Genomic DNA, 12,316 nt, shown 5'->3' with positions numbered 1-12,316 from the left:
AAAGCAAACCTCGCTCGATCCCGAAAATAGACGTAGCGCTCGAAGCTCGGCAACTGTAGCCGAATAGTATTTAAAAAAAGACTCGTCCGCAGCTTTCCCCGGCGGATTCTTCAACTCCGCGTGTGCACGCACGCAGGCCCCGGGTGCGCACGGAACTTGCGGATCCAGCGGGTTCCGTAGCCTCGATCGACAAGGTTTCCGTGCCTTCGAATGATACACCACGTTGTCACGATATAATATTTATACACGTATATAACGTACGCACGAATATATTATAAATAATCAATCAAAGGTTTGTTTTTTTTTCAAAGTAAGCAAAAATATATAGATATATATAATATATATAATATAATATATGTTCATATATATTTTTTTCCGTTTTCCTTCCTCCATTTTACCTTCGCTTCCATCACACTTCCGCGGCATATACTCTCTCGCCATCGAGCGTAATCTCGCGTTCCTCGATCCTTTTTTTTCTTTTTTCTTTTATTTTTCTCTATCTCCACCAGCTCGCTGTTTTTCGTATCTCGCGTTAAGTGTAAGTGTGTGAGCGCTCGTTTAGACGTGGCGTGTAGCTTGTTCCACGGTGTTCTCCATTCCCTTCCGGTCCGCGCGTACGTCGTCGCGTCGCTCCCCGTCCCTGAGAGAGGACTAGGAGAGCGAGTCGCGAGCCTCGATTCTTTACCCTCTTCCACATCCACCCCCCCCCCCCCCCCCTCGGTTCGCCGGTCGGAGGAAAAGAAAAAAGCGGAAATGGCCACGCGGAATTCTGGCCTCGAACTCGCCGCAGCCACGGCCGCCGCTCGTAAAAGTCACGCTTTCGTCATCGAGTCGCGCGTTTCCGTCTGGCGCACCGTCTCGTTAATTATTCGCGGCGAGTCGTCGCCCTCGTTTGCCATTCTAATCATCGATTTGAAACTCTAATCGCGCGCCGCTTCCGCTGTCGATTCCAGCTTGGCTCCTCCCCGTTCCTCCTCTGTCGACGGCGATCGCGAACGTTCCCTCGAGGTTTATCTATTTCTTTCTACGTGAACAAAAAAAAAAAGAGGAAGAAATGTCGAGGCAATCGGAAGCCACGTTGGAATCGAGTCCGTCTGGCGGAAACGATCGCCGCGAATCGAATGCGAGGCGTTCGACAGCCTGGAACGAGCGGCTCGACGGGAACACGATTTCAAACAACGATCGAAACACTTGCACCTGCACGCGATTGGACGATCACGAAATCTATATATAAGCCTATCAGCGCCAGGGCACTTGATTTATTTTTCCTCGTATAAAAAACCTAACCTAACCTAAGTCTACGTAATTCGAAGCCTTTAGGATGAGCAACGAGCTTCCCTCTCTACCCTAACGATCGTTTAACTACCCTCGCTATCGTTTCGCGCCCCCTTTCCCTTCCTCGAAACTCTTCATCCTACACTCTGCACGAACGAACAACCAAAAACAGAACAGAAAACGAAAGAATTGAAACTCGCCACGGCTACCTCGACCTTTTGAGCACGAGAGATCGCCTTCACCGCTCGATTCACGCGTACATATCGTTCCTTCTGACTATAACGGTGGCGTGGACCACGCGCGATAACGACGAGGACCAGAGGGATCGACGTCTCGGCTAAAGTGACCGCCAGAAGCCGAGGAACCGCTGCGCGTCAGGATCACCGGTACTGGATACACTTTTGCGATTACGGACCGCTATGTAATGCGCAGAATTTCTCGAGTACCGACGCCGAACGTTCACCAATTCCCACGCGATCCCTCTGGTCGCCGTCGTGACCGACGTCTGTGACCCCAGCCACCTTCTGAGATCATTCAAAAAGCTTTGCGACGAGCTTCGATGCCTCGAGCGGGAACTCGATCGGCTCTGCTCGAGATTTACGACTCGCGTTCCGCGTGTGCAACTCGTTTCGTCGATGGTAACATCTACAGACGTTGCAGCTGAGTACAGATTCGTTTGCAGATCGTTTTAACGCCCCGTGTCGGTGGCTTGCAAGTAGGTCAAATTTCATTTGAATTCCTGGTAACGCTTTAGCGATACTTCTGGGACAACCGCGACATCGTCGACGACGGGAGCGTTGAAACAGTCTGCATTCCTGTACACTCGGCCTTGGAGAACAATTAGGAGCTTCGATCCTGCTCGCGCCAGCGTCTCGCGTCAGCTGAGCAGGATCGAAGCTACCGGTTGCACACGGAAACGGAAAGGCGGTGGAGCGCGGCGAGGGTCTTCGCGTGAAACTCCTGACGAGGCGCATGATAATGAACCGATCGATCGAACGTACGAATGATAACGATTAATAAAATCACGAATGGCTTTTACACACACGACTGCAAGGTAATTGTATAATATTCGAAGATCATACGCTTCGTAAACTCTAAAAGGAAAAAAAGGGGAAATTAGTAGAACAGTAGAAGAAGAAAAGCGAATCGTAAAAAGCGATTGGAAAATAATAGATATGATAATATAATATATATATATTATATATAGTATGATGTGATATAATATATATATAATATATATATACACCTTTCTCGGTAATCCGAAATCACAGACAATATGTTTAACTTCTCGAGAAACGATCTATATCATTCTCTTTTTCTCTCTTTCTCTTTGTCTCTACCCCATCTCTCGTACGAACGTGTCTTTGAGCCACACAAGAGGCAGCCCACACGCAAATCTGGCACAGCACTTGAAATCTAACGTATATATAAAAAAAAAAGCTCCCGCACATCCCGTGTAAAATTCATCTACCCCTTCCTTCCACTATTCTTTCGTTGTGACGAAGTTCGAAAACAGTACGGCGGGCACGTTTAAATCGAAACTCGAACGGAATCGTAACAACGGCGAAAATCATCGCGGAATACGAGTCGCGCGTCGAAGAAAATCAAGCGAACGCGAACACTTTTCTGATTTCTGACACACAGCCCTGCCTAATCTACCGAACGGTTTCTTCAGTCGCGGTCAAGCCAGTGACACGTCGAGTATTAACGATCAGTGAAATTAGGCTGACGTGATTATCTATTGTCCCTTAAAATCTTCAATGAGAATCGTGCCATTTGCGTTCCAACTTCTTTGGACAAAAAACAAGTGAGAATATTACTTTGGAGACTCTGCTTCAACTAAACGATTCGCGTGTGCTCGAATTTGCGCACAGAGAATTAGCGAGACTCATCTCTGCTCCGTTGCAATTTCGAAAGCACAGTAATCGTGATTCTACAGCCCTGATTCGTTCTGGTGTGCTTAGCTCAGGACTGTCGAGAATTCTCCCGTATTTAACGACACACGATAATTATGACAAAGAAACTAATTATTAATCCTGTTCATGATACTGACTGTGAAAAAAAACATATCACGAGGAGCGTCTTTTAAAAACAAGAGAACAAAAACATTATTTACAGCTCTGCCAAAGACCACAAGCTTCTAGGGTGTCTTTGCAACGACGTCTTCGAGTCGTTCAACGGCGACAGATCACCCGAACGGCTCGATCGTTCTACCTTGCGACGCATTTAATTAATATACCCTAATATCACTGTTGAAGATCTTACGCTTCGTCGATCACACCCGCGACGTAAACGGTGCCCGCGCGTTACAAAAACGGAGGTCTGGGAAGTATTCGTGAAAAAGTATCGAAGCAGTCAGAACTACAGCGATCTACAGAGAGTTGTGTCGTGTTCGCCGCGTCCGAGCGGACTCGCGGCCCATCGATCGAAATCGTTGGATCGGTGGGAAATTTTGATGAAATGCGACTACCCTGATTTACCAATCGAAAGTGCGAGTAGTTTGAGCGTAGTCAGACTTTTTATGTTCAATCGTTCAGCTGGTATCCGTATTTGTTTGTTTCCTTCGAATTGCCTGCAAAGACTAGATACACGTATATATATATATACACCTCTGTTATTCTGACGTACTCGATCGAATAAACGAGTCCCAAAGAAACGTAACGTAAGACGTTACCGACACCCGAACGATTCTTCCTAGATCGAAAGAAAAAAAACCGACAGCAAAAAACCATTTCCGTTTCTCACGGTCTCGCGTATGTGCCAAAGTTCAGTTTCGATCACCGACAAGGCCTGTCGAGAAGGCCTGCAGACCCTGAGAGACTAATTGTAAAAACCTACGTAGCGTGTGTATGTGTAACTGGTCTCGTCGACCGAAGCAATTGTTGTACTGAGCCACGGTAACATACGCACATTATTATCTTATAAACTATAGCTTCTTAGGATCACTATCGCTACCGTTCCAAGACCATTCTCCCCTTCGTTATCCGTAGTATCGCGCTTCGTTCAACCGTTTCAGCGCCACGGGTCGTTTCAGAAATCCTGTCGAAAGGTACCGAGCGACGCGCTCGCGAATCTCTCGAATTTCACGTCGAAGAGTGAACGAGAGACATACGCACGCGGTTATTTATTTATTTATGTTTTCTTTCATTCACCGCTGTCGGACAGAGTGGCGCTTTTCGCCACGAAACGGAAGCTGCGCGATCGTACCGCGTCGCGCTAAAACGGTCGACGATGCGTTTACCCTCTCCCTCTTGTAAAAATGGAACGATCAATTGTCGCGCGTTAGTTTCTCCCGAGATACCATATACACTATACCGTGTCGTACAGAAACGACAATAGGAATTCCGCGAAACACTCGTTGGAAAAACCATTTGCCGTCGCCCCGTTGGTTTCTCGATGCCAAAACACCTGGTAATAATCTCGATGGTGACCAACGTAAAAGGACTTTGCATATCTCACCTAGTATCTTTGTCACTCTGCGAATCGACATACATACACACATACACACACACAGGCGTTTACGTGTGCGATGACAGGAAATGTTGGTTTTCAAGAGGACGCGTCAGCTGTAATTGGTTCTGCGTGTGCATCTGCATCTGCAACTTCATTTGCTGTGCCTGCAGCTGTGCCAACGCCGCGGGCGTCGCGAACGCAGGATAAGCCAGAGTCGTGTTCAGACTCTCGTTGTGTTCCTCCAAAGAATTCTGAGCGTAGTGTAGCACCAAGTGTTTCAAACTTTTGTGGATGTTGTAGGGCTCGGCGAAACCGAAACCGCGCTCTGTGCCGTATATTATGCAATGATTCACCGTGCCGTTACACCTGCAACGGAGGCAAATAAATTACTTAAACGTGTCGCGCGCCGATGCAGAGGAAGTAAAAAATGGCGTACGTACATGATGGAAAGTGCGTACTGTCCTGTCCTCGATGTCCGAACGAGGAAAGTACCGTCCGGCCTGTCAGCGAGAATTCGATCCGCATCTGAACGAGAACACTCGAGGTGTAGCCACGTTTTCTCGTCAGAATGGACTTCGAGATCGACTTCTTGGAGTTCTCCGTAGGCCAGGTCACCCAACACAGGATTCGACAGCGAATGGTTCAGCACCAGCTGACTTATTTTCGTCTGTTTCATGCCGTTCTTCTTCAACCAGCTATACGCAATGTAAAATAAAAGATTAAAAATCGACATTCTAAAGAGAATGGAATACTACCGAATGGTAAGGTTGAATATACGCACATTAAATGTTTATCCCTTTGGCGTACGAGCTGCAAGAGTTCTGGTTTCAATTTGTGCATCTCCCTTTCGAGAGTTCTGTTATAAGCGATCTGTTCCTTCAGGCTAGAATCTAACTGTTCTCGGCTGTCCTCTAAAGAAATCAGTCTTCGTCTCAACAATTCAGCATTGTCTGTTAATCTAATGAAACACAATCGTGAAAAATTATATTTACGATTAGTACACCGAGCGTGGCTATCGACGAACACTCACGTTGATATTTCATGCGGTTGAGCTTCTTTCTGGAACTTCTCTTGCAACTTCATTTGATCCTCGAACATTTTGATCGCCTCCAAGAAAGCTTCCAATGCTTGCCGTTTCAACTGCACCTCGAACGACGTTCTGTTGTACATCTCCGAATACTCTTTGTACTCCCTCATCGCATCGGTTATCTCCTTGTCGAGCTCGACGTATTTTTGCGCGACATTTGACATGTCAGTTGTATTTGCAATTTCATCATCCTAATCGATACGAAAAAGAGAGCTCAAGTTAAATCCGCGTACGAGTTAATCGCTGTGAAAAGCGTCGAAATATTCGTTGGAAAATACCTGTTGAAACCGAGACACAGGATACAACAGTTTAATATCCAACGTAGAGTTATAATGCGCCAAGGAACAGTTCCTATAGTAATCCACCAGCTCGATAACTGAATGAAAGTTGTACGGCTCCGAGAAGCCATACTTTCCGTTCCGTTGACTGATCTTGATAAGCTTGTTGGTCCCACCTTTACGCAACGTCAACGTGTATTCTCCACCCTTCGAAGACGCCTCGCGCACCAAAAAGGTGCCGTCCGGCGAATCGATCATCTTCTCGTTCACCTCGTCCCTCGTGATGTCCCCCCAATACCACTCGGCTTCTTGAAGCGTTCGAGGCCTGTTCGACGTGATACGCAACCTGATTAAAATCGATAAAAAATAATACACCGATCGTAAACACAATTGGACGTTACCTGTGAGGTTGTTGCTGCTGTTGCGGCTCCTTGCTCTCCGGGACCACAGCCGATCGTTCCATAGAAGAGTTGTCCTCGTCGAGCACGGAGAACGGGTCTAAAACTGGGAACTGCGGCCTCGAAACTTTCCGCGGAGGTAGCTGAGGTGGACTCGCGAACTGAGGCAGTTTCTCGTTCCAATCGCCGTGCAACAGTAACACCTCCACTATTCGTATGTGCGCCTCGATGTTGTGAACGATTTGCCTGCGCAGCGAACAGAAAGAGTTACGAAAGGAACGTGGCGTGGAATGATTCGAGGTTGACATCGATGGACTTACACGATGCGTTCCCAGGGTGGTCGGAGGAAAATATGGCAGAGCACTTGTATCAGGACAGTTGGAGGTTCCGTGTAGCCTCTTGCGTGTTGCAATCGACAAATCCGACAGAAGTGAGCCATCAAATGGTACAACGTGCTGCGATGATGTTCCGGAAGTTCCGCGACAAGCTGACCCAGTCGCACTGCGCACTGTTCGTCGTTCTTCGTATCTGCACATTGTCAAAAATAGAACGTGTTACTATCGAACAGAAGCTTGCTTTATTATTATTCGAATGCTCTCGCACGGTACTCACTGGACGCTTCTATAAATCTGTCGTAAAACTGTACAGGGATCACAGGGTCCGGCAATTCTCTAAGAAACTTTTTCAAGACACTCGCTATGCACTGGGCAGTGTACGAGCTTAGATCGGCGTTGCACACATCTGTAAACGTGACAGGAAGAAAGTCAGACGCGTGTAAAAATACTGGAAAATGAACACCGTATATTTACCATCGTTCAGCTTTTGTCGCAACTCCAACGTTTGCTCGTTAGGAGGACTACTGTGGTAGACTTTGTACAGATCCAGCGTGCTGTCCTCGAATGCCTTCTCCTCCAAGGCGCTGGTGCATCGTTCCACCAACAACGGAGCTGAGCGCGAGGAGACGTCGAATTGCGAGCACAGGCCGAGACCGAATACTGCGAGCAGGGGAAAAAAAATATGTTCAAGCTAGGGGAACACCGTTGCCTCGATCGGATACCTTCCAACGTTTTACGAGGAAGGAGAACGAAAGAGGTTACTTTTCACCGCCTCGAACTCTTCCACGAACGAGCAACGGCTGGGCATAACGCAACGGGGCATTTAAAAGAAGAAAGACCACGGTCGTGAGCTCTATTCGTCCCGGTCGACGAAATCGTGTCCCGACAGCGTGAAAATGAAGAAAAAAAAAGAGAGTAAAACGAAAAAAAAAAATGAACCACGGAGCTCTACCTTTCGCTGTTCTATTTATTGCCACGACCTCTGAGTCCAAGGATTAACTCATCTTTGGCGAGAGCCTCCGTGCGCGCGTGACAATTTTTCAACGAGCGGCCGATAATGAAACTTTCATTTGTTCATGTACGCGGACGGTTTCTGCTCCGCTCGTGGACGACAGCTGTGGAAAAGAGCGACGACTACGACGACGATGAGGACACGACGATGGAGGACGAGCGGACGAGAGAGACTCGAAAACGGTGCACCAGCAATCGAAGTAACGCGTGTGTCAAAGGGCAGCAAGCAGAAAGAGGGGAAGTCGTGTGCGCGAACAGGTGCACGTAAAATGGAAGCGTCTCAAAGTCGTTGACCCGGGCGAACGATCGTGGAAATGATCGCGATAACCGGGCGTTCGCTGGAGGAACGGAGTCGCGCGTCTCAGGCGAACAAGACGCGACGAACACGTGTACCCGCGAGAGACATTCGTCTTTTTTTACGGACGTCGGTGATGGAAAAAATTCCTGACATCTCGCAGCTACGCATTCCAGACGACCAGAGACGCGGGGGTCCCGTAAAACCGTGAGGAACGAGGGACCGCGTGTTCCAGGAAAGCGGAGGCTCCGATTCTTTTACGTTGCAGCTGAGAAATAAACGGATCGAAGGGCTGATTTCTCAGCTATCAGATCTTAGGTATCCTCGTTGAAGAAGAGTCGAAGTTACTGGTGGCGGATACCGTGCATACGCGAGTTGTACAATCAGAGGCGTGTACGCATGCATTACGAGGATACCAGGCTAGGGAGGAGGAGAGGAGGGGTAGAAGAAGGCGAAGAAGGAGAGAGAAATTTATTTTTACGACCGCGACAGCCGACGTCTCTTCTGCCGGAGGCGAGAAGGGAAAAGAGAAAAATTGGAATTAAAAGGCTCGGCGCATATACATATGAATTTAACGCGGCGCGGCGCGGCGCGGCGCCGCGGTATGGAGGTCAGGCGCGGAAATTCGATATTCGTCACGGTTGTCCGAGCGGGCCCGGACGCACAATCGGTTCGCTGGTCACGGGGTCTCCTCCCGTGTCGATACGCGGCGACCCGTACGATTTCGAAACGAGGACGTTCCAATTTTACGAGGAGAGCGTACGCGAAAATGCTTTTATCGGTTTCCACGGCGGTTCTTCTCCCGGCTCGCGCGCGAATCGGCCGTGCTTTTTATGGATCGTAATTCACGCCAGGCGAATTTCATAAATAACGGGCGAGCCGCGCGACGACCCTGACCATTGGCGCCGTTCTCGCGATTCTCTCTCTCTCGCGTCCCATCGCGTGGAGAACCGCGCGCGCGACGCGACCGACAACTTAATGAAACCACCACTACGTTAGCGCGCGATGACGCGGAGGCTCGTACGAGCGACGGAGGACGACACCGGTGACCGGTGCCGTTCGCCACACGCTCTCGGTTCTATTCGATCGCAGCACGCCGGGCCCGCGTCTGCCCGCGCCCGTCGTCGATGACGATTCCGAGAACGGTCGCGGTGTTTCTCGGAAAACCGTCTACCGTACCGCGAATCGCGCGTACGTAGTAGTAGCCCGTAGGCGTCGAGCGTGTGCGAAAGCAGGCGACGATATATCCTTACCCGCGCGACCCGCGGTGGTAAAAGGCAGAGGGACGACGAACCGCGGAGAGAAGAGGAGCGTACGCGACTGGTGAAATAATGTTTTATATGTCTACCTCTGCCGTCCTCCCCCTACCCGAGGCGCAGGCCACAACAGTGATTTAAATCGAAACGGCGCATGAATATTTAGTTATTCAGATATATTGGAGCGACAAGTAACGCGCCACATCGTATGTCCTTGCTGCAAACTTCATAATCGGCGCGGGAGCGCGCGCGCCCGCGAGATTGCAAAGCAGTTCCACCGGCGTCACCGCCGCGAACACGTTTCTGATGCAATCCCCGGGAGCACAGTCAACTAAAAGACATCTGAATTTTTAAATTGTTTCCGTGTTCCGTCCATTAACGTAACGAAGAAGTAAATGGGCGTGTTACGGCCGGGGCGGGTGTATCAATGTCACGTTACGAAACTGGACGCCGGCCGCCGCCGCCGCCGCCGCGCGTCTATACTGCACGCGCGCAACACGCTTTACGCGCTACTTACCTGGTGCAAATCTATGGACACGATTTTCCGAGTCGACTGGCATGCAGTTGGAGGGTAAACCCGTTGCTGTACACGTCCTGTGTGCTACCAGACCGCAATCTATCGCGCGAGAAAAACAACACGATTATAGCGGGCAGAGGAGAAAAAAGGCCGGCTGAACCGTGTGGTATCGGCGCGGCTTAACCCTTTCCCTAACAAGCTACGGGGCCACAACTCTAGCCCGCGCGCTCGCACTATTTTTATTCTACACGCTCAAACTTGTTCCAACAGACGAAGAATGTTGTTTTACATCATTCCTATATCATTTTTATGCGTATTTATCTTTCTTTAGTCGTCGACCAAAAACATAAACTGAATTCATTTAAATACGCACGCTTCGGCTGCGTGCAACCAGATCTATCTACCCAGCTTGAACCACGCGATTCACTCGGGCTAGAGTATCGCCACTGAGGCATTTAAATACGCCGATAAGCCCAAATGGTACCATCCGTCGATGATCGCTATGGCGATCTAAATACCTCGAGCAGCGTTGCTGGCAGGGTTAAGAAACGGTTACCTCGATTCGTCGATGTATTACGTACTTAGACAGAGGAATCCTTGGTGGAGGAGGCCCCTGAGGTATTTATGGCACTTGTCGCACTTCTCCAGCACGCTGAAACTCTGAGGCATCAGGGTGTGCGGCGAGTTGTTGTTGTTGGTCGCCGCGGCGCAGCTACCACCGGCGATCGCGTCGCCGGAGGAGGATGTGGCCGGCGCGGGCGTCACGGCCGTCTCCGACAACGTGGCGCTCGCGGACAGAGAGTTGCAGAGCTCCTCGATGCAGGCCAAAATGGTCCTCTGATGGAAGTCGTCCTTGATGCCCATGTTCTGCCAACAGGAAAAACGAGGCATCGTAGCGGGGAGCCTGGCGCTAACTGAAACCTCCTTTTTGTCGGTACCGTATCCACCCGTACGGGTGTAACAGCGTTCACTTTCGCGGTGCGCCGCGTCCCGTAAATGCATCACCTACCACCCATAACGCCATAACGTTTTCCATCGAGGCGAGATCGTTCGACGTGGAAAACGCAACGAATTCTTGCACCGACGACGGCCGCCAGTGAATTGTTCGCCGGAAGTGTGATAAAACGCAACGGTGCACTGATTACACGCTTATTCCGATTTTATAATCGTTGATTCACGTCTTATCAAACGTCGTCGCACCTAACCCCCCCAGAAATCGTTTCAAAATACCAGACCAGGGCGTATGAAAATTTACGAGGGCCGTGGCGCGACGCCCGTTCCGTCGCCACGCGAAAAAGAAGTCCGCTAACGACGAGGTACAGTTATGAACTCGCGCCGTCGTAACAGGAGAAATATGGCAGGCGTAAAAGTCCGGCGTGGAGAAACCCCGGTGCGGGAGAGTCGGAGATCCTTCCATCACCGTTCCGTGCGACACCTCCTCTGACCAGTGAAGAAGAGACGTGACCCTCGATCTTTCGCGTCGCGAAGAAGGCACGCTCGCCATGACGCAACCACCCCGCCTGGGAGGATTCGCGAAGGGACGCGAGCTCGTAAAAGGGTGAACGTTACGCTGGGCGATCGTAATTTCTACGCCTCGTAACGCCTCTCGCGACTGACATCTCGTGTTCCCGGCGCAGTCGGTCCTCGAGTCAACAGGTGTCAGATACACGCGCGGCACGGTATAAACACCTGTATGTACAGGACGACGCACAATGCACCGGGGACTGAAGTTCGTCTTAGGACGCGTAATCGCGCGGCATCTTTCATCCACCCCGTTCGTTCATCTTCACCGTTGTCATTCCAAGTTGAACTCGATCCGCGAGAGCTGTTGAGTGCAACGAGGAAGTACCGACGCAACGCGCCACGAGGATTCTTTGGGTGCACACGGTTTGATGGACCTCAAGAATCGTCTTATTAGATCTTTCAGCAGCGCGGAGCATAGGATTTAGAGGAAAACTGCCAAGTTGGTTAGCGCGTCCCGGAGATCTTGGAAGAATAACAAAATTCCTGTAACGAATTAACCGTTCCGTTCGATCTGCGAGATGTTACGCTAGAACGCGTCATCTCGCGTTACGTAACATCCGAAACGATGATAAAAGGCGCAGCGATGACTCTCGCGTGGCAAGAAAAAGACTGCTGAAAGAAGAGATCGAGGGTCCATCGTGGGCCGTCCTCTAGGCGCCACTTCCGGCAACGGGCTACCGTTACGCGCGATCTTTCTTTTTTTTCTTCTTCCCCTCCCCGCCCCTCGAAATGATAGTATTCAGGTGGTCGGTTGCGCGGGCTATTTTAAAATGTGCCGGCCGTAGCGTGGCTTCGCCGGCGCCACGAGGCGCACTGGGCCAAACGTTTATTCTTAGCACCGGGGCACGCGGCAAATGCGAAGAAGGATCGATGTACACGCGTGATTA

General features: G+C 50.0%; 1 protein-coding gene across 4 annotated transcripts in view; it reads right to left on the bottom strand.

Moving 5' to 3' along the window:
* The window catches only part of Pi3k21b (phosphatidylinositol 3-kinase regulatory subunit alpha), a 344,756-nt gene that overhangs the window by 310,561 nt on the left and 21,879 nt on the right, over positions 1-12,316 (bottom strand). For 3 of the 4 annotated variants that reach the window (XM_076895573.1, XM_076895574.1, XM_076895570.1), the window contains 12 exons: positions 10,487-10,772; positions 9,906-10,004; positions 7,301-7,486; positions 7,104-7,232; positions 6,812-7,019; positions 6,495-6,737; positions 6,094-6,418; positions 5,759-6,006; positions 5,510-5,686; positions 5,169-5,423; positions 4,392-5,094; positions 3,223-4,339 (listed from right to left, as the gene is read on the bottom strand). In XM_076895573.1, the coding sequence (XP_076751688.1) occupies positions 4,794-5,094; positions 5,169-5,423; positions 5,510-5,686; positions 5,759-6,006; positions 6,094-6,418; positions 6,495-6,737; positions 6,812-7,019; positions 7,104-7,232; positions 7,301-7,486; positions 9,906-10,004; positions 10,487-10,772 (2,457 nt within the window). In that variant the 3' untranslated portion in view covers positions 3,223-4,339; positions 4,392-4,793. Of the gene's footprint in view, positions 1-3,222; positions 4,340-4,391; positions 5,095-5,168; positions 5,424-5,509; positions 5,687-5,758; positions 6,007-6,093; positions 6,419-6,494; positions 6,738-6,811; positions 7,020-7,103; positions 7,233-7,300; positions 7,487-9,905; positions 10,005-10,486; positions 10,773-12,316 lie in introns of those variants that run through there. The other variant, XM_076895572.1, reaches the window with a different exon arrangement.

Source organism: Xylocopa sonorina, chromosome 5, assembly GCF_050948175.1.
Source record: "Xylocopa sonorina isolate GNS202 chromosome 5, iyXylSono1_principal, whole genome shotgun sequence".
Taxonomy (NCBI): domain Eukaryota; kingdom Metazoa; phylum Arthropoda; class Insecta; order Hymenoptera; family Apidae; genus Xylocopa; species Xylocopa sonorina.
Note: the sequence above shows the minus strand (reverse complement) of the source record. Positions and strands in the feature narration are given on the sequence as shown.